Genomic DNA, 27,689 nt, shown 5'->3' on the forward strand with positions numbered 1-27,689 from the left:
AATGAATAATGAAGCAAACGAAAATATATATACTTACTGCAGACTACTGACCCTAGCCCATGTTATGCCTATCGAACTTAAAAGTGTTAATGCCACATTAACACTAGGCTTGCACTTAGACTATGCAATTCTACATAACATGAATGTTTAAACTCAGATGAGATAGGCAGATCTACAAGCAACGATGGTAAATTTGATTTTGAGTGTGTATTTGTGCCTTGGATATTCAAGTAACTGGTCCTGTCCATCTCTAGCATTAGGGATAGGCCTAGGCTATGGCTTAGTTACACAGATACATCGCATTCCTATTCGCGAAACTAGTCCCATCAGTAGTCAGTGAAAATAAAATTATATGAAGGTGTGAAACATTGAAATCTCACAACATTTTCACACCAAATATATACAAATAATTCGGATATTGAAAGACTGAGCACTTTGTGTCGTGATTTTTTCATTTCGTGAGTGGATGTTCTCTAGGAGACAAGATTCAGGGGGATATTTTCCCTGCCTTATTATACTCGATTACTTACTTCAAACAGAACAGTGAAAAAGACCACACAATAAGAAAATTTCTTATAATTAATAATATACTCAATTAAATGTGAAAACCAAAAGTACAAAAATTAAAAAAAATAATATTCAAGTCTATGTAGGCAAGTTTAATTTTTTTATGTTGGCATATTTTGTTTTTTTCTTTTCCTTTTATCACGATTTAGACATTGAAAGCATATCCTATCGTGTAAATTTGCGTAGCCTAACTCACTTCTTTGGCCGTCTGGCAGCTAACTAGTAACTGTGAAGGTTCAATATTAGGGCATGACCTCTACGATTGTGCTAAGCGGTAAATGCAAAATCAACATTGCTAGACCTCGTCGACGTAAATTGTTCTGTTTAACAATAATAACCCATACCCAGTGTTAAATATTGTTCCATTCAACATTGATATCAGTGCGATGTTAAATGCAAATGTGAGAAGGAAGATAACGGAAAATGGCGACGGCAAAAAGGTAGGCATTTCCTTGGTGTAATTGAGGTCGGATTGTTACTAGGCTAGCATAAGCTTGGCCTAACAATACATTCACAATAACATGTGTGATCAATGTTACGTAGGCCAGATTGCAAGTAGTGTCAATGGGTTTAAGAATGCTTTGGACAAGCACTTTAAGCATTGTAATTGGGTCTGAGTGTTTGTGTCTTCAGTTTTTATTCTCTCTCCTATAGGGTCCTTGATGGGGACTTGAGTGTCCCTTCTGATCCTTTTTTCTACTAAACTAAACTATGTGGCTGATATTCCATATCCAGTCTTATTTGGTCGTGACTTCATTAGCAATGTTGCTATGGTGTTTAATTTTAAGTGGTAATTGTAACATCAACCCAGTATAAAGTTGCCATTGGTATCGGTTGAAAAGAGGTGAAGTGAAGTCGTTCCAAGGAAGGAGATTTGAGAATCAAATTCCAGTGAGATATGTACTGTAGAGGATCAGCAGCCCGGTGAATCTGAAATTATGCACAAGGTAAAATAAGTGGGTATGAAGGTGAACTTAGTCAGGTACTAGGAGAATTTGACCAAGTGTTTGTTGAAAATCCTGGTTATTGCAAATGGTAAATTTATCGTCTTGAGACGGGTCAATCGGCACTAGTAAGATAAGTACCATTTAAGATGTCCCCAAGTAAAAGAGAGAACTTTAAAGTACAGATTGCAGACATGCTATAGAATGATATAACTAGTTTCTACAAATTCAATCCTTCTTTATTTTCTTTCATAGGAATTTCAAGTTCAAGTTGTCAAGGAATTCTCGCAAGGTCAGTGAGTCAAGACCGTCACCACTTGGAGAGATATCCAACTTACCGGTGTTGCCCTCATGGAAGCAACTCCCATCACAGAATGTAAAGAAGGGTCAAGTGTCTCTGAGAAGTTGGCTTCAGCCAAGTCAGAAAGATCAGCAAACATCAGCAACAGCTATGAACCCTGAACCTACTAAATCCACTTTTTCATCTCCACTGATGGGCAACAGACCAGTTGCTAATGTTTCTCCATTCACAAACAGTGTCAGGTTAGCCAAAACATTATTTCAGTTTGAATTAAATACCGAATATTTACAGCCATACGTATTGCGCAAATTTTAACAATTGTCTGAGTTTACCAAATCTCCGTTCGAACAGCCAAAATCCCCTTTGGAGGTCGGCCAGAGGACGACTAGTTGTGTACATTGCCTTTTAACTAATACCCCCAAATAGGTCAATTGCTATTTTGGTATCACCCTCCATCACTATGGAGGTACTGAAGTAAAAAAAAAATAGTGGTAGGCCTATGATCCTCCCTAAGTGGAGTTTTACTGACCCAAAGTTGATGTTCCATTGATCAATTCTACAAACCTGGTCATCTATCCTACAGTATACATATTGATCGCTTTTTTTGTTAATTTGCTACATTTTACAACCATAAAGTAAGACCTGGTTTTCTGAGGGAGAACAAGAACAAATCCTTAAAGATTTGCCCCCTGGTAGCTTGGTTTCTGTAAAGTAAGCTGGGTTGGTAAGTACAATTGTAAGAATGAAACCAATGGTCCAGAAATGAGATCAGGGGCTGCCTTGCAAACTGGTTATTAACACTAGATAAATTTTGACAAACATTAAAGATGTTATGTATTTGCTCCGGGTTTCTTTGCCAAAGAAGCAAACATGTACTGTCATTCGATTCATTAGAATTTGATCTTCCCCAAAATTGCAACATACATTTTCATTTGGAAATTCCTCTTTGCCTGTCTTGATATTTGAATTTGACTCATAATTTGGTTCTTTTCCAGGGAATAAATTAAGTGTTCACATTATGCATAGCAAACTCAGGTTCTACGATTTTTTTTTCTAATAAATTATCGAAATTAGTATACTTCAGGTTATAACAGATGTGATACACATTGCATTTGTGTAGCAATTTGCCCCATTTTGATATAGAATACCTGAAAAGTTATTCCTGTGTTTTTTTTTTTAATAACCTTGAATTAGTGATAATCTGGTTTTTTTTTTAATTTTTTTTTTAATAAACTGTAGAAAAAATAACCTTCAGAGCTTGAATAACCAACATCATTAAATAATGAGTGATGGCAAAGTACCCCATAAAATTGACCAAAAAAACCTAATCCTATAGTGCTGAGGGCCTATACTCAGTCTAGCTTAGCCCCTGGCCTGTATGTTTTTCCTTTGTAATATGGTTTTAAACTTTATTTGAAGTCCGTATGTAGCTTAGGTTGCACTGTACACCGCCCTCCACAAATGATGACATTTCTAATATTTTTTTTTTGGGGGGGGGGCTTAACACTAGTAGAAACAATGGAGAGTCAGAGTAAGATATATCTTAAATTTGCATTTCGTTTAATTTAAAATATAGTTTCATATATTTCATGCAATAACAAGTGTGATATTTACTGGAGCGCAGCAGCAACTCTTGTCCAAATTCCGTTTCTACAAGATGATATGTTTACCTTCACATGTACTGTTTTCTCCTTCTACAGCAGGCCAGCCTTCTCTCCGCCTATGGAGGTTTCCAAGAAGATGTCGCCAACGGTAACAGAAACAATGTTTTCTACCAGTATGTTAGATGAGGATGATGATGACTTTGACTTTTCAGACCAACCATCAGGTTTGTGAGATCCTGGCTTCATGTTTTGGGAATTGAGATCATTTGGCAATTGTTCCAAATTTATGCTATGGTAAACATTGGATAAAATATGATGCATTTTTACCATTAAGCTTGTAGAAATTTACTGTTTTTTCATACCTACCTACTTTTAAATTCGCAAATGTTTTGAGAGAGTCTGTTGAGATCAGGATCCACTTTTAATAAATTATTCACGACAATAAAACTTGGCAATTACAGTGAATGTTGTAGTGAACCTTTTTGAATTTCAAGTTCATTGATTATATACCTACAACATTTAAATATGTGACAACGACAATTAAAAAGTCTTAATTTGTACCGGCTTTTGACAATCAGGAAGGCACATTAAAGTCACAACCAACATCTTTCAACAAGTAAATAAACTTACAGTAAGACTTTACTTTGATACATGGATTGTGGAAGCACTGACACGGTGACATCATGACGTATTCATTAAAGTGTATCAACCAGATAATTGCATCACTAGTTCATGTTTGCTGAAAGATAGTTGTACTTTAAAATAAATTTAAGTTGCTTTCAAGCAAACATGCTTAGATTTAAGAGCCAGATATTGTGATGGACTTTGCAACTGACTGCGGAATGCTCTGGTAATTCCCAGTCAGTGTCACATTGGCTACCACTGACATAAGTTGCGACATTAAAATGGAATGGTTTAGTACTATATTTTGTGTACATTTACTTTTGTGGTGGGTTAAACATAAACTTTTCTATTGCTTTTCAACAGTTAAGAAGGTACCTTCTCTACTGAAACCAAAGCTGAGCTTACAAGCTAAAATGTCCCATGTCATCCCTGCCACTGATGACTATGTGGACTTGACATTAAGTCAACCTGACCCAGATGACGAGAATACCAGAGGAGCTTCTGATTATCTGGATGAGGATGGTAAGTCCTCAGGAGAAAAGAAGTAATCTATTTCTTTGTTGCTTTTCAACATAAGACACATGCTATTTTCATAATGTTATGTGGCCCTCCTTGCATCAACTCGAAAACTCCAATGAATGCATGGTTATTTTGATGCAATTGTGTCATTACATTATGCTTTCATTCTATATTTAAAGGTAATTTCCTGTTGTCTGGAAGAAAGAGTGCTTCAGTAACATATCTTTAACATATGTTCACTTTTATAGTGAATTTACCTAATATGCATTTAAGAATTGGGTCGTACTGTGTTTGTATGGAGTAGTGAATGTGGTTGAGTACTTGGTTAGGGCTAACTTTTGGGTGGGAAGGTTGTAAGGTACAAAGAACTTCATATGAGTTCAGTCCATTTTGTATATATCCTTTTTCACCACCTGATACTCTATTACTTACATTAATAAAACTCTGCAAAACTGCAAACCAAAACTTTACAATAAGGAAACAGGTTCTGCTGATAATAGAATTTCTCTCACCATCAAATACACATCAACAATGACTTAATATCACATTAGATTCTTTTGAACCCTCTTGAGAAAGTCTGTTTTGTTTTAACACACTTATCAACACTTAGCTTAGTTCTATCACACTTTCATGGTAGATGTATTTAGCCTAGCCTACTTTACATAACAACAAGAGTATCCTCTAAAGTTTGTTATTGTCATTAAGTGCTGAGATTATCATTTAATTGTGACTTATTGTTCAAAAATACACTTCATTGACTCATTACAGAAAATTTCAGTACTGAAGTTGTCATGAGACTCAACTAGCTGGTTGTTGTATTTTGTGATTCTTGCTAGTAATAATTACCCCAAATAGGACAAATTACATTTAATGTTTTGTTGTTGTTTATTAACCTTACAGTTATTAAGCCAAGCAGGACAGGGAGACTAAGAGGGAGGAAGATGCAGATGATGGATGGCAGTGACGAGGAGAGCGAAGATGGAGATGAGTTTGACAACTGCATCCCTCCGACCCTCTTCACTGGTTTGTGTGTATAGGCTATAGCTTAGGTCTTCAAGTGTCCTCACCTTAAAGGGCCTGGACGGTTGGAGAATATGGAATGCATAGTCTGATTCCATGTTTGTTTGGTTTGGTTTTTGGTTGAAACAGTTGATCTAACTCAGGCACATTGCTATAGTGTAAGCAAATAATTAGGGAAAACTCGAAAGGAACTTACCAATGTTTGAAAGAGCAAGGGATGTTGATTAGAATGGGATTGTTAACCATCATTTTCATGAGTGTGTTTCCCTAATGTGTAGCACTTTCCCTAAAGGTTTTGATGTATGGGCTTGATGTGCTGTGAAGATCACAGTAACATTCATACAATAAATTCAACCAAAATGATCAGTTTTTTCTTTCTCTATTTTACTGTTCTCTTTTTCTTTTTTTCTTTTTCTCAGATGGTATCTGTAGTTCTCAAGGTTCAGAGGCTGATAGAAAGGAGGTTGACGTTATCCCTGAAACTTGTCATTGGCAGGTAAGGCTTCCATCTTTCATCTGATATTAGATGAAGGTCCCTCCCCAGAGGAACATTGAATCATTGCATTGAATTCCATTGTCATCTCAGCTCATTGGTCCACTTTAAAAAAAAATATCAGTACTGGTCTTAAATTATGACATTCTAAAATAACAAGAAATAATGTTTTAGGAGGTTTATAACTTTTACTGTACATTCCCAGACATTTAGATGTCTTCAGCTGGATAATTTAAAATTGAATAATTAACAGATGAACTAAAAATGAATTAAAATTAAAAGATGAATTTAAAAACAGATGAACTGTTTCTGAGGGTGACAGGGGAATACTTTTGAAAGTTTGAATATGAGTGACCATTATTTAGTTTTCTAGCATAATAAGTGGGGAGGAAGAGGGAATTGATGATGATTTGAAACTCTTATTTTAGCTTAGTTTAATATTTTTTGAATTTTTTATATTTAATTGTCATTCCTTTACTAATTCAGACACAATTCAAGGACGCTGGTTCTGATGTTGACATAGACAATATTTTGGAACCATCCTTGACACCTCCCCCTCCTCCATCTACAAACGTACAAATAGACACAGATCCCAGCCCTCCTTCATCTCCCATCCTCCAATCGCAACCACCACGGAGGAGGAAAAGCGTCGTGGCAAGAGAGGGTGTTGTGAGCAGTGCTGGAGATGGCAAGATGACCGCAGATGCATTATTGGACAAACTCAACAAACATCCTGCCCTGACACCTATCGCATCACAGGTACAAAATAAAAAACTTATCCAAAACTGACTGTAAAACTTCTTTCTTCCCAATAAAAAACAAAATGGCACTTTTTGGAACAATCAGAATAATTTTGACGACTGAGACATGGTAACATTTTGTCGCAAATCTTTTGACGAAGGTTTCGTCTTTTCTTTTTTTTCATCCTCGTCAGGCTACAGAGACGGAGCTCCAAGAGAGAGTCAGGTCTGTGAAAGAGGTTTTATTTAAAGTGATGGAAGAGATCTGTGAGCAGACTGATATAGCATGCAAGCAGCAAGATAGCTCTATACTAGAGAAGGGTTCCAATATAAGAAAACTACTAACATTCAGGTGAGTTTGGTAGCAAACAATCTTACCAGTAAAAACATCCATAGAGATTAATCATCTGTAGTCAGGTGGTATCTCATTGTTTCTAATGGTGTGGAGTTTTGTAGAAAATTATTTATATTAATTTGATAGAAAATGAAAAGAAATATCAGTTTAGCAGTTACTATCCACTTTCCTATCACAATGAGATACACCTAAAGACCCGTCTTTTTTCTTTTCCCTTTGACTAATGCTGACGTCCAAATATGGTCTGGACAGCATATTTGTCAACAATTGAATGGAAATATTAATTCCTGTTAGGTCAAGTTGATTAATTGCAACCAAAGTATGATGGTTATCCAGCAGATTTGATAACAAAAAATTGGCGAAGTAAGTAAACTCCTAGTTAAAATATACCTCTCTCACGCAGGATTTGATGATACCAATAACGGTCTGTGGTGGATAAAACTTGCTAAATGATGGTCATTTTCAGAGAAAATGAATAAGTCAGAAATTTGTATCCTTTTCGGTGAAAAAACACATGAGAAATTAGAGAAATTCAGGAGGTACTTTTGCTTTGCATTTCTCCACACAGGAAAAAAGTACTTGCCAAGCAGAAACAGGTGGAATCGAAGTTGAGACGTGAATACAAGCCGGCCGAGTTGACTCTACCTGGAGTTGGCAGCAAGAAGCATGATGTGAAAAATATGACCGAGCTATGCCACGAGAGTCCTACGGGAAGGTCCTTCAACTTCAGGCCAAAGGTAGATAAGAGAGGGCTGTCTCCTCCAATGGATATTAGTCCAGCCATGATGAAGGGTTCAGGAAAGCTGCTTGGCATCAATAACTCCCTGGAATACCCCCAAGACTTTGATGGCGTTGACGTCTCTTCTCATCAACGGTCACCACCTCAGTACCAGATGAGTTCCCGTGGAGACCAGTTTAAGCCCTCATCCTCCAAGTACTCTCCGAGAGGCGGGGATAGTTTCTATGAGTCGAACATTTTGCAGCAAGCTCCTGCTAAACCCCCGGGGCTGCTGTCAGTGACAGATAAATTTACCAGCCGCCAAGATAACCAGAGTGATATGCCTGCCAGACCTAGCTCGACTGATTCTTACGGAAGCTTTAAGATGCCAGAGCCATCGGAGAGGAAATTAAATACTCCAGTCGGTAGTGCCGGTCCATCAGCAAGAATCCAAACTCCTTCACCCTCGCAGTTTATGAAGCAAGGTTAGTCATAGATTTGCATTGTTGACTTTTGTAAGAAAAAAATCTGTAATTTATTGAGTATGCATGTGCCCATAACATTTCTGGAAAGAACACCCCCCCCCCCTGTTTTTCTGTTCTTCAACCTGTTCTCAATTTCAGTTTTGTTTTATTCTTATTTTAATAATTTTAACAGCTCATCTATCAACACCGACAAGTCCTCCAAGTGTCTTCAGTGGATTTAACTTTCCACATTCAAAGGAGCTTCTGAAAGTCTTCAGAAAGACGTTTGGACTTCACGAATTCCGGAAAAATCAGTTGGAGGCCATCAATGCTACCCTGCAGGGGGAAGACTGCTTTGTACTCATGCCAACAGGTTTGCTTGAAACTTTCCTATTTCCTTTTTCAACAATTTAGGTAGACAAGGAATGATTATAAAAGTAGTTGTTTTCCTGTCTACCGTTCATTGAACTGTGAATATTCTAGACGACTTAAAAATGTTGTAGAACATCTAATACTGCTGCAAAGTATGGTTTGGCACAAACTTTAGCAAGAAAATAGTATTGTTTTGTTTTAGTTGTCAGCTTGCATATATCATTGAAAAATTATGGTTTTTCTTCATCTGCTACTGCTCTATATCATAACAGACTTCTACAGAGGATAACTGTGGGACAAATCCAAAGGAATTCAAGTGATTCTTCATTGTGCTGACATCTGAATTGTTTGAATTTATTTGTTTGTGTATTCTCATTAGACAATGAGTCAGACTCCTACATATTCTTTTCAAGTTTTACCTTAAAATAGTAGGATTCTTTTGCAGCCCTGAAATTCTGATTTCTACTTTTTGCTGCACGAAATCTGTTGAGAAGTTTTCATAATTCAGACATGTTTGTCTTTCTATGAATTTTTTCCCTTCTTTAACAGGTGGTGGCAAAAGTTTGACCTACCAACTTCCCGGTGTTCTCACTGGAGGAGTCACTGTGGTCGTGTCTCCACTCAAGTCTCTCATTCAAGATCAAGTTCAAAAACTGGTTTCCTTGGAGGTAACTTCTTCTTCATCTTCACATTGATACTTAAAAACAAAATCAATGAAACTAATAATTGCAGAAAATAGTTAACTCAGCTCTTATCTTTTGATGAGTGGACTGTCAGTTCCAAACACACCTACCTGTCACAGAGTGGTGCGAGTACCTGTCACAGAGTGGTGCGAGTACCTGTCACAGAGTGGTGCCAGTACCTGTCACAGAGTGGTGCGAGTACCTGTCACAGAGTGGTGCCAGTACCTGTCACAGAGTGGTGCGAGTACCTGTCACAGAGTGGTGCGAGTACCTGTCACAGAGTGGTGCGAGTACCTGTCACAGAGTGGTGCGAGTACCTGTCACAGAGTGGTGCGAGTACCTGTCACAGAGTGGTGCGAGTACCTGTCACAGAGTGGTGCGAGTACCTGTCACAGAGTGGTGCGAGTACCTGTCACAGAGTGGTGCGAGTACCTGTCACAGAGTGGTGCGAGTACCTGTCACAGAGTGGTGCGAGTACCTGTCACAGAGTGGTGCGAGTACCTGTCACAGAGTGGTGCGAGTACCTGTCACAGAGTGGTGCGAGTACCTGTCACAGAGTGGTGCGAGTACCTGTCACAGAGTGGTGCGAGTACCTGTCACAAAGTGATACAACTACCTGTAATAAAGTGATGCGAGTATCTGTCACAAAGTGATACAACTAACTGTCACAGAGTGGTGCAAGTACCTATCACAAAGTCAATATACCTGCCGAAGATGTTTATGATAAAAAATAAAGACGGGTTTGGAACTTGGAAGGCAGTTATTTGCGACGCTATGTGGACAATAAACGCATGTAGGCAAGTAGAAGGACTTTCTCTGTAGCTTATGATGTACATCATGTAACAATCTAGTTAACACTATTTTTTATTTGTTTTTGTGCTCTAAATGGAGAAAAACTGGATTGCTCCAGTATGAAAAGTTAGACCATAAAATGGCCAGCCAGAACTCTATCCCGCAACCCCTCAGTTGTCATGAAACACTGCCTTGATGGTAATTATGAATTACTTATCACACACATGCTTACATCATCATGGTCTCCTTGCAGATACCAGCGGTCCATTTATCCGGTGATATAGATCCTGGCATGGCTGAGAGCGTATACAGACAGCTATCATATCGGGACCCTGTCATTAAGCTGTTGTATGTCACACCAGAGAAGGTAACTGCTCTCGACAGCTTTTCCTGCCTAGTATGAAAAAAACTCCCTCTTTCTAGCCCCTTTTCCATTTTAATATCTATCATATTTGAAATCAAGTTATCATGATCACAAAAAAACCTGGAATTGTATCCACCAACAAAGAATTGATATCCAGACCTGAAAAAGGCATTTAACTGTTGAAAAATGTGCCCAAAACAATTTAATATTAATCAAGTACTGTTTGGATATTCAGTCAGCATCAGGCAATATCTACAAATCCAAATCAGAACATCTTCCTGGAGTGGAGTGATCTCTGTTTAAAGGTTGCTCTTGTAACAAATTTAGGTGAATGTTTTGCAGGTATAAAGAGAATAGACAGAAGTTGTAACATTCACTGTGAACAAATGACAACATAAGAGACAACAAAAGTCCAGATTATCTGTGAGATTTTTGGCCGTCAACAAATGCAGTGGGAACCACATGTTTGTAGATCGTTCGGTTGACAGTTGCTTGTCTGGAGTCTTTAAGAAGGATAAATGGAAAAATTTAGCATCTCCCACCTCATCTCCCTTCACTTCTAGTCCACCCAAAGTAAGTTGAGAGCCAATACGCCTAGCTGACACTCTGCCCGAGAAATATTACTAAATTTGATAAATTATTTCGCCACAGCCCGTTATTATCATTATTTCACCCATTGCCCCATTTTCTCTCGTCAGAGAATGCCTCAGTGTTTAGTTTAGATAGCAAAACTCTGATATTACAAAATCTAATCTCTTCTTTCAGATCAGCGCGAGTCCCAAGCTCATTTCCATCATGGAACATCTTTACATGCGTGGGATGTTGGCCAGATTTGTCATCGATGAGGCCCACTGCGTCAGCCAGTGGGGCCACGACTTCAGGCCCGATTACAAACGTCTCTGTCGCCTGAGGGAAAAGTTCCCAGGGGTGCCGTTCATAGCCCTCACAGCCACTGCTACACCAAGGGTCAGGAAAGACATCCTGCACCAACTGGGAATGAAGAACCCGCAGACGTAAATATTTCTCAAGTTTCACTATCGCCCTTTACATTCCAAGTGTTCAATGCTGTCATCTTTATTGTCTTCCTCCCATTTTGATATGTCCTGTATGTCTCATGGATCGTCTGTTTCATATAAAACTGAAATTAAACGGTAGTTATGAATGAATCAAAATGAGTTATTGTACTGCTTTATGGAGAACTAAGTATGTATGTATGTATTTTAGATCCTCTTGCAAGCAGGAACTCGCGAAGAAGCCTCATTGGCTTATCAAAGCCGCAAGCTGACTGAAGTCAGTCTCTTACATTCATATTTTACGTCCATGATTATGAATTGTCAATTGTCAACAACTCTTTAACTGGACGACATACATTAATCTTGGAGTGACTCGAACCGGGGACCTTATGATTGGAAGGCACCGGCGTTAACCACTGAGCTGCTAAGTACTAAACTCTCACCCAATAGAATATGATGTGAAACTAGCTATAGCGTAAAAGGATCTTGGATTGCCCAGTGTCTGCTGGATTTATCAGTGTATACTTCCTTACAACCATTCAAACATTATTTCTATTTTGTATTCATAATTGATGTTTCACATGCTGTGAAGATTGATAGATATAGTTTAGTCCTTTTTTTATAATCTTCTCCTGTTATTTGTTTATTTTTACATTTTGTTTGTTTAACTTTTTCAAGCCTTGTTAATCAATCAAACCTGTGCATTCTGGATATTCGTACAGTTGGGCATTTTTACTGAAGTTATTGGCGTTTCCTTTCTCCCTTTTTTTTCACGTCACAGATTCACATCTAGCTTTGATCGTAGTAATCTTCAGTTTGAAGTTCGAGAGAAGAAACCAAGTAAGCTGGTGGGAGAGATTGCTGAGCTGATCTGCAAGCATTACCGGAATAAATCAGGGATCGTTTATTGTTTGTCCAGGTACAGATCATGTTCAAGAAGCAATTATGAAATAATTGTTTAAAAAAAAAAATTAATAACAAGGATAAAAAGCAGCCCCTGTTTCCTCATCTTTAACAGTCTGTTTAACAGCAAGTGTATAAGAAACTTGAGAAAACCCTTTTACCAATTTTAAAGATTAACCAAGACCTACCAAACCTATAAAGCAGATGTAGATATCCAAGCCTAATTTGCATATAAGAATCAGGGCTGAAACTGATTTTGATTACCTGATGAGTATAATTTACCAACTGCTTCCACCTGTAGAAATGAGAAAACAAACTAGAGTTTTTAAAAAACTGTTGGGACTGAGTCATTTGAGTGAGTGAAGTACACTTATGAAACCAGCTGTTAAAATGCAACATGCACTGTAAGCTTTAGAAGGATGAATGTGTTCTCACGGCTGAAAAGGTATTACAACAGCGTGGTTAGTCTATGCAAGGTGATGATGGTGGTGATAGTGGTGGTGGTGATGATCATAGTTATTACAGTTTCACAGGATGATATTCCTCAAACTTCCAAATTGTTAAACTCTCCCCATATAAATGTTTCTCCCTAAAACCTTTGACCTAGCAAAAGTTGCATAATGAAAGTTAGTGAGCATTTTAGCAACAACCCTCTGTGGACCATGTGTCTAAGTTTTGTCCGTAACTTGATTTTAAATGTCCTATGCCAAAAGTAGTGTTGACACATTTGTTTTATTTTTCTTTTTTTTCTTGATATGCTGCTCCTATTATTATTATTATTATTATCATTTTTTTTCAGTTTGTAAAATATGAGCTTAATCTGCAACTTGAACAGTATATGATGCAGATGGCTCTTCCCACCATGGAAGTCATGACAACAGCCAATGATATTTGCCATGTCCTGGTAGCATTGATTTTATGATCTGATTCTGTTATTCTAATTTGATTCGATTCAAAATCTGATTGGAATATCTGATATCAGTCTCTCTATTGATAGTGAGATGGGGTTATTTTTATGTGATATCATTTTTCCTCTTGAAAGAATTTTCTCTTCTGTTTGTGTCTTGTATTTAATAGAAAAGAGTGTGAAACCACAGCCAAAGAGCTACAGTCTAAGGGGATTAACGCATCAGCGTACCATGCCGGCCAGTCAGACAGAGAGAGGGTCATGATCCAGAGGATGTGGATTACCGATGAGTACCAGGTCCGTAGTAGAATATAGAACCATATTTAAAACTCTCTGATACATGCAGAAGACTAGGGTGACTTCAGAAAGATAGGAGGAAATTTGTTAAGGCTGTGCTGCAAATGTTTGATAAGTGCTCAGTATTTTCTTTTACTTTTTGAGATGTTTTTTTTTCATGATATGAAGAGAGGAGTCGTGATATCTGATAACTGTGATAAAGATGGATAAAGTGTGGGGGATATTACTTTTTATAGTCCCTTCTTTATTGATCATTCCAATGTTGAAACTTTTTTTTTTCGTTTTCACTCTAAATAATAAAAAAAATTCAGAGGGTTCACTATTCCCTGCATATTAAGTCCATTATCTTGAGGGCATACCATTTTGAGATTAAATCTTTTGCTTTCACAGAGAAACAAAAGTTTTGTCTGACATTTTGTAATGGATTGTTGATACATACAGACTTCATTGAAGTTTGCTTCTTGTTTTCTTTCTTTCTCCATATTATTACATAGAAACACTTGATCATAATAATCACTTCTCAATATTTTCTATCTTCCAGGTGGTGTGTGCCACCATCGCCTTTGGGATGGGCATAGACAAAGCTAACGTCCGCTTCGTGTTCCACTTCTCGATTCCAAAGTCCATGGAAGGATTCTACCAGGAAGCAGGAAGAGCCGGACGAGATGGAGACCCAGCTCGCTGCATCATCTTCTACAGTTACAAGGACGTCACTCGGTTGAGACGGATGATAGAGCGTGAGTAACATAGGCGACCCATCTCAGAACCCAAGATGACCATAAAACAGGGTCATTTGGGGAGTTGATTGTGAGATCTTCCAAATTTATATTCCATCAAAGAAAAAGACACTACCATCTGTTTACCTCACATAGTTTCCATTTGAGAGAATCATACTGGAAGTGAATGGCTAACAGGGGTGCCTTTCATTTGTCAATGTTGGAGCATTGAGTAGAACTAGGCAGAGTAGAAGAGTGTGTGGACACAAGGTTCTCAAGCTTTGTTCATGTTTGAAGTGATCAGCAAGGTTGCTAATTTGGGGATGGATGCCAATAATAAATTGCTCATGGAAGATTCCATTGGCATCCATCCCCAAGTGGTGTTCAGCATTCGCCACAACTGTATGTTGGTCCCCATTCAAAGGTTTACTTGTCTTATTAAGAGGTTAAGAACTTGTGAGTACCTACCCACCAGAGGAGATTTTCACAAAAGTTTGAGAAATTATTCTAAACTTGAACTCAAAATTAGAAATTACGAACCACAATCATAAGCATACCAAGGTTCTGGCAAATGATTTGATCTTCTTCTTCAACATGTAGTATATTTGTTTTCAAACCAGTTGCTGTTGTGACCTCCAAGTGTTTGGTAAAACTTGTGGCAAAACTTTGAATATGACTCTGTGAACCGTTATTTATTCATTATTTAGAATCCAGTGGCAATCTATTATCTGCACCCTCGCTAGGGAAATATCCATAGGAAATTTTCTTGTTTGTGAAGGATACATGAGTGAGAAGTGAGTTCTTTCGTTCATGGGAATACATTTTCCGTAGGAGTTATCTTTGCCATTAAGCTGAACTGGCATAACTGGGTGCCAGTGGGTGCTTATCCTTAAAAGGTTTTATAACATAATATAATGAGAGGCTTATACATAATACAACCAGACGTAATATAACAAGAGGCAATAATAACGAGAGGCTCTTTCATCTTCGTTTTGACAAGTCTATCGATACTACAGGAATACTTTGAAAGTGGATAATCGTTTTTAACTACTACTACGATAAATAAACCTAGGTGTATGGAGGGAGTTCCAATCTTGTTTTCTTTGTCTTGCGTAGAGGAACCTGGCAACTACGAAGCCATGAAGGTTCACAGAGACAATCTCTACAGGTTGGTTCAGTTCTGTGAGAATCGGGCAGACTGCAGGAGGCTTCAATTGCTCCAGTACTTTGGTGAAATGGGATACGACCCTGCAAACTGCCGGAGAAACACTCAAACCGTCTGCTCAAATTGTTCCTCAAATGTAAGTTGTTTTGCTATCTGGAATTAATGAATCAAGATAATTATGAGCTTAATTTGAGCTCCATAAAGTAAATTTGCCCAAAATACATGACAAGTTTGTGAAATTAGTGTCATAGAAGAAATCGATAAAATCTCCAAAAATTTCACTGTTTGAGATTCTTATTCAAAATCCAACATCTCTCAGTTCAATGAGCAAAACTAATTTGTTTTTCTCTTTGTTTATGAATCACACAATTTTATTTATTTATTTTTTTCTCCGGAATACAAAGTTTGGATAAGGAGTCCGTATGTCGGCATGACGATGTGATTGTTGGCTAAAATGTCTCCACTGGAGAAGATGGTTTAGGCCCCTGGGGGTTTGTAAATATCTTTGAATGACAAGTAATGCTTGTTCTAATATTTCAACTTCAGAGTGGAATCAGGAAAAGAGAAAAAAACTTCAAAAAACCCTTTTCTCTAATTTCTTCGAATTTCTCTTATTTCCTCTGCTAATTCTGGTTTTGATGAATTTCCAGGTATCTTTCACTTCTGTGAATTTCACCGATGAAGCAAAGGAAATGATAGCATTCATCAAGCAGGTCACTGGAGGCCCCTCAGCCAACAGAGGACGAAAGGGTGCAAGATGGGGCCAACAGTTTACCCTCAACTACTTCATTGATGTCTTCATGGGTAAGCTTCTAAACCATGAGTCTTTGTTATTGTAGTCCTTTTTCATTTTTTTCTTCAAAATATGGAAAAAATGATTTCATGGAATATGTATTGACTAAAAGTAGGCTTAGTAGTTTATCTTTAGGCACATCATGGCAATAATTTTCTCAATTTCTAAACAAGAAAACAAAAAGTTTGCTTGGTGTTTGATTTTTTTAAATTTCTCAATTTCTCAATTTTTGAACTGTTTTAAGTATGGGTGTTCTTTAATTGATAGAAATGCTTAAAATAGATCTTAGAAATTCAAATAGGTTTGGCATTCTGTGCCAGATCAAAACATTTTCAACTGTTTCCCTGTAAAAAGTATTATGGTTTTCTAAATTGTAACTAGAACTGTCACTTTCATTATGTATATCCATGCAATTTTCCATCCTCTTAGGCTCAACCTTGGCCAAAGTCACACAGAATGGTCATAATTCTAGCCCAGTATTCGGTCTAATGAAGAAGAAGAAATTCCAACGAGGAGACTGCGAGAGGCTGCTGAGGAAGATGGTGATTGATGGAATCCTTCAAGAGAACTTGCATATCGGTGTACACGACCAGGCCATCTCATACGCAACCACTGGACCAAAGGCACCTGACGTGCTAAGTGGAAGAAAACAGGTGGGTTTAGGCAACATGAGAAAAATTGTCTCCTTTGTGCCTGCTGTCTGCCAACCAACGCCATCCCCTCCCCCCCCCCCCGCCTCCCTTTTCTTTTATCGCTTTTTCTTTTCAAAAGAGTATGCTTAAACCTCTGTCTTTCTTGTTTCCTCGTAACATATCCATGTGGTTATATTAAGTACACCGTGGCTGCTGACTTGCACTGCTCTGAAATATTCTAGAATGGTGTGGTGTAATTATGGTGCATGTATGTCTACAAACTAATAAGTTGGTGTGGTGTAATTATGGTGCATTTACAAACTAATAAATTGGTGTGGTGTAATTATGGTGCATGTTCATTTGCAAACTAGTAAGTTGGTGTGGTGTAACTATGGTGCATGTGTGTTTACAAACTTATAAGTAAACATTCTTCAGGAATATTTTGATCCATTGTAATAAGACTCTACTTCAATAGTACCATCCTTGCAACATTTTCTTCCCTCCATTCACTACTTTTTGAACAATAAATGATTGGATGGAATCACTTGTATCCTTATAGTGTTCTGCATCATATTGTTTAAACTTCACAAACAGATGGCTTAAATCACAGTGCACACTAAGTTGCATAGTTGTGTTAATAATGTATCAGTTCCTTTTTCTTAGCCTCTATCCTTTTCTCCTTTTCCACAGGTGGACCTTCGAGTGACAGAGGGTAGAGCGGCTCGAGCATCGCTCTCTGCTCCCCAAAAGAGGGAAAATGAAGTTCACCAGGCTTTGCTGAATGAGCTCAGAGCTACTTGTAGAAACATGGCTAACTCTATGGGCATTAATCCTGTAGCCATCTTTAGTGGTAGGTTTATGAAACCAATTTCAGTAGCTGGATATTGAATCAAGCCAAGTCCGTTCATGTACTGGCCTGCTGAGATGTTAACAGAGACAAAACACAAGCTCTAACTTATCTAAAAACAATATTTAAAAAAATTAAATTCTGTACAAAATGTAAACAACTAAAATATTCCTGGTGTAGTGTCAAAGGTCATTTAAACAACTAAAATATTCCTAGTGTAGTGTCAAAGGTCATTTGTTAAGTCAGACATACTCATAGGTAGGACCTGGCTATTGTAACTGGTCAGGAAGGCTTATTTACCTGTCATTTCCATCCTCTGCAATTAATTCATATTCAATCAATCAAATGATTAAGATAATAATTATCTTTTTCTAGTTTGTAGACTGATCTTTAAACTGTATATGGCTTCCTCTATGCCATTATTTGAAGAAGAAAAAGTTTGGCCATACAAGACTTACGGCATGTGCATGTTTCTCAGTTAACTCTTGTATGTGATTCACATCCTGCAGATTTACTTTATGAAAGACCTTTCTTGACTGCTTGCTGAATCCTCACTTGGATGGCAGCCACAATTTGAAAAGAGATTTAATTTAAAATCTTCTGGAAAGATTGGTGCCTGTGGTGTACCAGTCATCAGCTGCACCCTCCCCCTTCTAGGTGTAATGGAATTCTTCCACTTCCTGAAATGTCTGTCTGACAGAGGGAAGCAATCTTCGTTGATATAAGACTACCAGTCGGCAACATCTGCTGCCAACCAAAGAGGACTGTTCATCCTTTAAATAGCTAATCAATTTATTATAAAAGAATTTTACAGTATTTAGGTGTCACTTCTTGTCAGCAATTCTTGGGTAAAAGTTTCTTTCCATATTTGACTATTTCATGGTACGTAAATTCATTCTGTGATGTCTATCCACGGTGTAGAGTCTGCTAGCTTGGCGGGATCATGTTTTATAGCTCTATTAACCATTCTTTTTACAGATGATACACTCCGTGAAATGGCTGCCAATCCTCCATATGCGATGGAGGAGCTACTAGAGATCACAGGAGTAACCGAGCTCAAGGCTAAGAGGTTTGGCCAAAGCTTCTTAGAGGTCGTCTACAAGTTCTTGCCACAGCTTATTCCAGGTACGTGTCTCTACTATAAAATGAATATACCAATCAAATCTAAAAAGAAATGGAATATAATTACCACAGCTTCTAAATAGATCTCCTGCATCAGGGGTGGTGGACTTTTCTCTCTTTGACTTTTCATCAAAGGGACAAAATGTTGAGGTTCCAGAGGACAAAACATCCGTTGATCATTTATCTACAGTTGTGCAATGTTGCTGTTAAAGTAACCAAGGACATTGGGGTTTTGAAAACTGTATTTACCTGTGCCTTGCTAACCTGATACCACTTGCAGACATCTAGGTTTTGTGTGTATCAGTGGGTGGGTGGGTGTATTTGTGTACATGTCTAGACCTCACAACTGGTGACACGGAACAAAAGAAATTCCTGTCACCAGTTGTAGAACAATAAAGAACAATAGTAACAGTCTTATATCATGTTTTTACTGTTGTTATTACTTTAAGGTTTTCTTAAGTTTGGTAATTTTATATTCCAGGTATTGGTTCTTTTGTACAGTGCTCTTACGCATGTTTTATTTCATGATAACAGCACTTTAATATTTGGTATTTATTAGTATATTATTATTTATAGTCATCGTGGTCGTCCAGACAACGGGTTAGATTAAGGGGAAATGTGATCGGTTGTAGCTAATATGATCGAAAACAAGTTTGCATGTGTGTGTGTGTGTAGTCAACAGGCTTACTGGGCAGAGAATGCAGTTTTAGTTTCATATTTTCCACCTTTTTGACTCCAACAGATGATGAAGAGACATTTGTTGAAGACATTCCAGAAACAGCTATGTCACCTTACTTTAATAACCAGGAAGGAGGAGGAAACACCAATCGGTATCAACGAACGGGCAAGAAGGGCGGTGGGAAGAGGAAACGGCAAACTTCAGCCAATAATAAGAGGACGACCAAGAGAGCCAAGACCCAGCAAGGTGGGAAGAAGGCCAAAGCTCCGAAACGGAACGGTACCAATAGCCGAGCATCGCCAGCACAGCCTGCCCCTAATGCCTGGATGAGTAAAGCAAGCAATAACGATGGTGGCATGAGCAAATTTCAGTTCAGGAAATCGGGGGCTGGCGGGTTAGGAGGTGGATTAGGCCTTATGCCAGATCCGAAACTTAAGAGGGCTAGGAGTTTCCTTTCTGGGCCTGGACAATTTATGGGGTGAGGAAATTTGACTGAAGCTGGCCGGCCGACCAGAGAAGCTACGTCTGGCAGTTGAAGCGAGTGAAGTCAAAAATCCGTTACAACTTAAGCCTGGAAAGAAGAAAGCTATTTTGATGGATTCCACTTTTATTAAATATCAAAATTGTTTGCTTTCAATCCACGAAGTTGTCAACCTCAACTCTCCCCACCCCAAACAACTAAGACTGGCTTATAAGAAACACTAGCATTTTTTTTAGGTTACAGTTGAAAGTGTATCATAAAATAAGTACTATCTCTCTGTCAGCATATGTGTGTATTTTCAGACAGGGACTAAATTATTCTCTTGACATAAACTACAGAAAAGTACTAAAGCTAAATGTAATTTTCTTTTTTTTTTTTCATTTTAAAGGAAAAAACAATATTTTGTAAACATGTTGCTTCAATAAAAATTATATTTTAATGACCGTTTCTGCTTCTTTTTTGTTTTAATATTTGTCCCCCGGTCAGTAATTAGTAAAACATAAACTGAAATCAGAGAAACAAAAAAGAGAACAATGCACTGAGTCTTGAGAACATGTATTTCTGAGAATGTCAGAAAATCACAAAATTTCACATATCGAGCAACAACAAAAAACAAAACTTGAGTTGAATACAAAAAGATCAAATGATCTTTTTTCTTGATAAACTTTTGGAATACATTTCACATGATTTGAAAACAAAAGGCAAAAAGAATGGCTTGTGTGAATGAGAGAGACTTTGAAAATAAATGCTTACTTAGCAGCTGAGAACCAATAACATGTTGCAGCACAAGACACTCAGAAATACTCAAAAACACTCAAAGTACTCCAAAAATACTCAAAAGTGAAAAAAACAGAAAGGTCATAAGTATTGTTCACAAATTTTCACAAGTCCCTAGCAACATGATGCAAATCCCTAGCAACATGATCCAACATGATGAGCGATCCACATTATATCTGACGAACAGATACTACAGGTGATCTTATTCGAAAGGCCAATCATAACCATGATCTTAGTCAAAAGGCCCATCTTACCAATGATCTTACTCAGTTACACGGTTAAGTTAGTGTCTGATAAAGGTAATATGTTCTACTTGGACTTTAAAAGAAAAAAGACCATATTTATGGTCTATTTAGCATATTTTTAGGTGTCCTCTGATGCGAAATCAGTTTTTTAACATATATCTAGGTAACACTGAAAGTTTTATACAGGCCCCCTGTCCAAAGTGTGGGGGGGGGGGTTAACAGCATTTGTAAAACATACTGGTGTCTTAATACTTTTCTCTGGTAAGGTACCGTTACTTAGGGAGCATTTAAAGCTCTGTTATGATGCTTTTGATTTTATACCAACCCTGAAGATTTGGCCCTTTTTCACAATGTTTTGTTTACTTTAACACTTTTCTAATAAATGTTACATCAGTATCATAGTGAACACATTAAAGAGAATTGGGTTTGGTAAACTTTGGTTAAAGAGTTGAGGGCTTACATAATTCAACCTGGAAACTCATTTTGGTTCCCAGGGATTGCTACAACTGGGAAAACCACATTTAAATCTGATTTAATTATTACAAAACAACAGGCAAGGCATTTTTCATCTAGCTTGTCTGAAAAAAAAGAAAAATAAATTGAAAGCTAGCATAAGTCATTTCACAGAAACCTCCTTTTTTACAGAAAATTACATTAAAAGTTGGCAAGGTTTGAGTTGGTTTCATTTTCTTACTTTTTTTTTTCCTTCTATTTTTTTTTACAATATTTTTTCTTCTGAATTTTCTCATACATTGCACCTCCCTGTGTTTTGTTTTGTTTTTATTGTCAGATCATTAGCATTTTTTATGCTTTTATCTCTATACATCTTTACAGTGTATGGTATAGAATAACTCTTTATGGACAATACTGCCTCAATCGAGGCTGGTTTGTAAAAGAACATACAAAGAAATATATACTTATTATGAAAATACCTATATACATGAGTGGGTGGGTGGGTGATGTTGCTATTTACATGCACTGTGCTCCTTAATACAACTGTACAGTTCATTCTATATCAATGTTAATATATATCCAACCAACCCATCCATCAATCACTTCCTCCAAACCCCCCTCCACCCCACCCCCTCCATCCTCCCTACCTCTCCCTCTTTTTAATCCTTTACTTCTCTTGGTTCAACGCAATTACAAGACATGACGACAGTCGTATTACCACCTACCAAATTACCCTGAGATATAACAAATACTATAGTACTTGCATTGGTTACTTTTTATGTAAACCAATAGCACTAACCAATTACTCCTGATACTGCCTTAACAGCCGGAATAACGGTATCACCAGGGACATTAACTAACAGTAGTACTGGAATAGTTCACAACTACAGATAATTAAGTACTGGATATGTGCCATTTCAGAAATGCTTCAAGCCTCTTACAATTGTTCAGCTCCAAATGACATTTACCATCCAACTACCAAAGTGGCTGCACAAACTTACTCTACCATTGAAGTTATATATAAAATGTGTACCAAGCCACAAACATTTCTGACTGTTGTAAACAAATTAGTCTACCATCCAAATTAGTATGTTAAATCATGAAACATTTACCCACACATTGCGGGAAACACATTTACATCTCACAACATAGCCCTTAATATATAAATATATATTTAGACAAAAAAATAAAATTTGATTTACAAGGATGAGATGTCCATTCCTTCCAACTTATCTTTGCTCAAACCTGATAACCAAAATTTCTTTGTCATTCAAAATTGTGACCAACTGAGTCCTACTACATGCTGTATTGCAGCTTGCCCAGTTTCATTAAATGTCTGCATATGAATAATACCATAACCCCTGGACCACTCCTTTAACTGTGAGGGATCATCTCACCCTCACCTGATCAAGACTAGCCAATTAGCCACCATATCAAAAAAACGTCTTAAAACCGTTTAAATCCCTCTGACAAGAAGCATTTAAGTTATGTATTTATGTTTACATGTGATATACATATCTGAATTTACATATTCCCCTGGCAACAATCTTGCTCAGCATTTGCAATGGATTTTATTTCCTATAATTACAACATTGTCAAGTCTATTTACAACTGCTGCCCAAAAATATTTCCATATCTAAATAACATTAGACTTTACCAAAAAATATAGGGTTTCTATTCTTGGCCCTGGAAATCAATGACTTTAGTTTATATTTAAATGATGTGACTTTGTAACATTTAAAATAACTGGACATACTAAAAACCGATTTAGGGATATTTTTTGTTTAAATTACTGGCAGAGTAATTCATGTGAAAATAAATTTAAATATACAACAACTTCGACAAAGAGCATTTCATGAGGTAGCATACGTCACCTATTCATGCTGTTCAACATCCAACAACATAACAGATTATCCAGATTATCAAGACCCTCTTCAGACAAACAGTTGTCTGTCTTCAGTTTTTCTCTAAATCAATCTTACACCAAACATTGCCTTTTTAATACTAAAATAATCCTACTTGAGGATCCCACTCCAACCAACTCCAAACCTACTGGCAAATGAACCAAACTTGAGTATTAAAATGTCATAATAACTGTGTTCATTCCATCCCCTCCCCTCCCTTCCCCCTCCCCCCCCCCCCTTACCCAAGAAATGACATTCCCTCTATCATTACAACTACGACTGAATCAGATCAAGTACTCCAAACTTGAAAGTTTGAACCTAACCTCCTTTCCCTGCGACTTCAAAAGGTGGATGAAAGTCTAATAAAATATCGGAGACGCCTTCAAAATACTACTCTTCATCACGAGTGACAAGGATATTGGTAGTGTTAATCAATGTTAGCATATCTAAGTGTCATTACGGGAGTCGTACCGATGAGGCGAGAAAAAGCCTTGTCGACTTCCATAAAGCAAAACAACTCGAGGAGAAATAACGATTCATTATTCAAATGATCAGAAATAATGATTTGAACATAAAGTACTGCTAACATTGTGTACTCCTTCTCATTATTCCCAAATAGAGATAAGCAATACTTTGCTCTCTGCTTAGATATCCTTTACAACTGACAAAAAAAAATAATAATTAAAAAAAAGAAAAAGGCCTTATAAATGGTGCATTTCAGTGACAAAAAAATGACAAAATACCAATAAAGACAAGGAAAAAAAACACACAACAACAGGAAAACCAAAAAAATTTCAAGAAAGGCTTCAAACAAACCAGTCAGCTTGGTAAATGAATTGTGAGTGTTTGAACTTAACTAAAAAGCTGTACATATTACATTCTGAATGGTACGTCAACAAGATAAACCATCATTTAATATGCTAGGCAGGCTGACAGATTTACATGCCAAAAACAATATGTAACCTCCTTCATGTGATAAAAGAAGATCCTAATGACATGTGGGAGGAGGAGGGGGGGGAGAGGAGGAGGGGCGATAGATGGGGAGGGATAGAGTTGTATCTTAATTACTACTAGAAAAGGGAAAATTTTGTAAAGGACGGCTAGTGCTTGAGATACATTCTGAATAAGATCAGCATTGCAATGTTGTTTTTTTAAAGAAAAAGTAGAATGTTCTTAGACAGCTGAATTATTGCAGTAGTATTTGAATGGAAACGCTGTATAATATACTGCAGCAAACAGTAGAATCAATGATAAACTTACTAATCACAGAATAGAATGCCCCTGATAATTGAATATCAACTCAAAATTTTGAATCATAAATTCTTTCAAATATGAAATCAGAAAACATTTTGCCAGTGATACATAATTCTTTGTAAACAGTTAAGTATTACGTAAAGTTAAGAATTTTCCATCTATTTATTTTTATAATGAGTACTTTTCAGTTCAATAAATATAGTAGAACACATGATTGAATACAAAATAACTTTCAAAATACTTCCTTTTTCCTTCCTTTTCTTCAAGAATGGGGTTGGTGATGGGGTGGGTGGGGGAAATATAGCCCATCCATTATGACTTGTTATGTTATGATCTAATGAATACTTCATGGTTTGCCTTAAAATACATAAACCACATCTGGTTTATATTAAATGAAGGATTTATAATAGCTACCACACATAGAGCGATGACTTAGAGAAAATGAAGATACTGTCCGTTAATACTGAATTAAATATTATTATCAATTATTAACATTGGCTGTATATCCTCCTTCCTCTCCCCCCCTCCCCTCTCCCCCAACCCTCTCTCTCTCTTGCCCACGCATATCTCACTTCTCTCATCAATTTCTAGTTTAAGAGACAAGCTTTGACAGAATAAAATGACTGGTGAGAAGTCACTTTATATCGCACAACTTTGGTGAACATTTATAATATTTTAATACTTGTCGTGTGCCACTGAAACGTGAGTTTACCTTCTACTGGCTGATACATATGAATATTTTACATCTGTATTTGAGCAATCTAAAGCCCTCTAAGATACAAGAGCATACACAATATGCCTGTCTGTTTTGTTTTGTTTCTTGTAGTGTGATATTCGTTGTTAATAATTGAAGACTTCTTCAAATCTCCATCACTGCTTTTAAATTGTTCAATGTATTACATCTTTTCTTCCCAAGTTGCAAGGATGAAACCACCAACGCACTTAGAGAAAATTTTGAACAAAAATTTCAAGGGAAGAGATGTCGGGATACTTTTCCAAACTGTTTCTCCAGCCCTTGTGAAGAGCAATTTCTAAAGATACTGGCTGGTAGGCTTAATTTCCTCGTTATCTCTGAGACAAACTAGTTCCCTGCAGTCCACACTGTACCCTCAACTATCCCTTACAAATTTGTTCGTAGTAGATTTTCATAACAGGTGATACTGAAGATGGACACCCTCGTGTCAATCTTCGTAAATGGCTTCATGCTCGTACTCACCATTTTAAGAATGGATTAGGTCTTTTATTTTGTTAACGATCTTTAATTAGAATGATACTCTCTCTCTCTGTTATGTACGGAGGTAGTTACACATGCACTCATTCTTTGTGACCATTAGGCTCTTTAAAAGCACACAGCACACGGCAAGAAAGAAAGCAAGACATTTCACGTCCCCCCGTCTTACTCTTCTTACGACCCGACATTCGAGATCTTCGATGAATGACGACGAAACCAACGACGAAAAATGCAAAAAATTGATTCCCTTCAGAGGAAATCGTTGGATCGGACTTTATACGAACCTCTGCGTGCGTAGAAGAGACTCGGCTTTCGAGGGGAATAACCTGCTCTGACCGAATGTCAGAGGTGACTTCATCAAACTGTGACGAACCAAGACAACTTTTACACCCCCTCTCTCGTGACATCACAACAGACTCAGGTGCATGACAAAATTGACTTTATGCAAACCTGACGTGCTCAGCGGCTGACCTCTCGCTGCCTTCATTCAAGGGTGCGATTTGAACAAATCCCTGTCTCTTGGACCGAGATCTAACATTCTGTGCATTTCCCTATCTGTGGGCTTCCGTGTTCCTGGGGTTGACCGGCATGATCTAAAGAGGAACTGGCGTGGACGGGGCTCCCGTGTTGGTGGCCCGGTATACTTCCGTTTACGGGTAACAGACCGTTTCGGGGGAACCGGTTCCCTTCGTCCGGGTTGCCTTTGTCCATGTAGGTGTAGTCGTTCATGCCCGGTTGAGGTAACATGTTGACCCTCTCGAGTTCCTCCAGACTGCCGTTGGCTCTCTGCTCCACGACTCTTTCTTCTCCGTGAAAGAATGAGACTAAGGGAAAGTTGAGAGGCAGGAAGCCAGTGGACTCCAGTGACATAACGATATCTGAGAAAGTCGGTCTCAGCTTCTCCTGGAATGTCCAACAGGCCATCATCAATTCTTGACTACAAAGTAAAGAAAGAAAGTAAAAAGTAAAGAGAGCATTTTTATCGTCTTCCTTTTGTAAATATGACATTGTGGGATATTTCATAGAAAATGTCTGGAGTTTTCAAGCTTACTTGCACAAAAATGGGAAAAGTTGGCTGTGCCTGATAAAACAAAAGTGCCTGATATATTTCTCAAATTTTTCTACATTTTTTTCTCTTTTTTTTTCTATCTTTTGTACTTTCCAGGACAACAATTAAGTCATTATCACCACCTTAACTTATCTGGAATGTTTGAGGGATTCTCCAATGGGATATGACAAATGACATAACTCCATGGGAGACCAAATGAACGTGTCAGATTCAGCAGGGGAAAAACAAAACCCATCTGGATGAAAAGTTACTTCTTATCTTTCGTGATGACCACTCAAGCAGCCAAGTTTAACTGACCACTCAACCAGCCAAGTTTAACTGACCACTCAACCAGCCAAGTTTAACTGACCACTCAACCAGCCAAGTTTAACTGACCCACTCAACCAGCCATGTTTAACTGACCACTCAACCAGCCAAGTTTAACTGACCACTCAACCAGCCAAGTTTAACTGACCACTCAACCAGCCAAGTTAAACTGACCACTCAACCAGCCAAGCTTAACTGACCACTCAACCAGCCAAGTTTAACTGACCACTCAACCAGCCAAGTTTAACTGACCACTCAACCAGCCAAGTTTAACTGACCACTCAACCAGCCAAGTTTAACTGACCCACTCAACCAGCCAAGTTTAACTGACCCAC

General features: G+C 37.7%; 2 protein-coding genes across 8 annotated transcripts in view; one reads left to right on the forward strand and one right to left on the reverse strand.

The window, feature by feature from the left end:
* Nucleotides 1–798: 798 nt before the first annotated feature.
* LOC139978386 (uncharacterized) lies at nt 799–20,554 on the forward strand. 2 transcript variants are annotated; one of them, XM_071988578.1, is made up of 22 exons: nt 799–1,007; nt 1,767–2,054; nt 3,513–3,640; nt 4,404–4,562; nt 5,460–5,582; nt 5,999–6,075; nt 6,559–6,831; nt 7,007–7,164; nt 7,736–8,370; nt 8,543–8,722; nt 9,271–9,389; nt 10,450–10,563; nt 11,326–11,573; nt 12,355–12,492; nt 13,554–13,680; nt 14,222–14,417; nt 15,513–15,697; nt 16,212–16,365; nt 16,784–17,007; nt 17,677–17,836; nt 18,812–18,958; nt 19,698–20,554. In XM_071988578.1, the coding sequence occupies exons 1-22, from the start codon at nt 991–993 to the stop codon at nt 20,114–20,116; spliced, it is 4,269 nt and encodes a 1,422-aa protein (XP_071844679.1). In that variant the 5' UTR covers nt 799–990; the 3' UTR covers nt 20,117–20,554. The 2 variants fall into 2 exon arrangements, with proteins under 2 accessions (XP_071844679.1, XP_071844680.1); XM_071988579.1 differs by having other exon boundaries at nt 3,516–3,640.
* A 100-nt stretch (nt 20,555–20,654) lies between these two features.
* LOC139978387 (insulin-like peptide receptor) overlaps nt 20,655–27,689 on the reverse strand; it is a 105,011-nt gene continuing 97,976 nt past the window's right edge. For all 6 annotated transcript variants that reach the window (XM_071988582.1, XM_071988583.1, XM_071988581.1 and 3 more), the window contains one exon: nt 20,655–26,916. In XM_071988582.1, coding sequence (XP_071844683.1) covers nt 26,511–26,916 — 406 coding nt within the window. In that variant the 3' untranslated portion in view covers nt 20,655–26,510. The remainder of the gene's footprint in view (nt 26,917–27,689) is intronic.

This window comes from Apostichopus japonicus, chromosome 13 (genome assembly GCF_037975245.1).
Source record: "Apostichopus japonicus isolate 1M-3 chromosome 13, ASM3797524v1, whole genome shotgun sequence".
NCBI lineage: Eukaryota > Metazoa > Echinodermata > Holothuroidea > Aspidochirotida > Stichopodidae > Apostichopus > Apostichopus japonicus.

Excerpts from the sequence above, each read along its gene's own strand:
- LOC139978386 (XM_071988578.1), top strand. Across the intron at positions 9,390-10,449 it reads AAAAACTGGTTTCCTTGGAG|ATACCAGCGGTCCATTTATC; the intron begins GTAACTTCTTCT and ends GTCTCCTTGCAG. Across the intron at positions 10,564-11,325 it reads TGTATGTCACACCAGAGAAG|ATCAGCGCGAGTCCCAAGCT; the intron begins GTAACTGCTCTC and ends CTCTTCTTTCAG.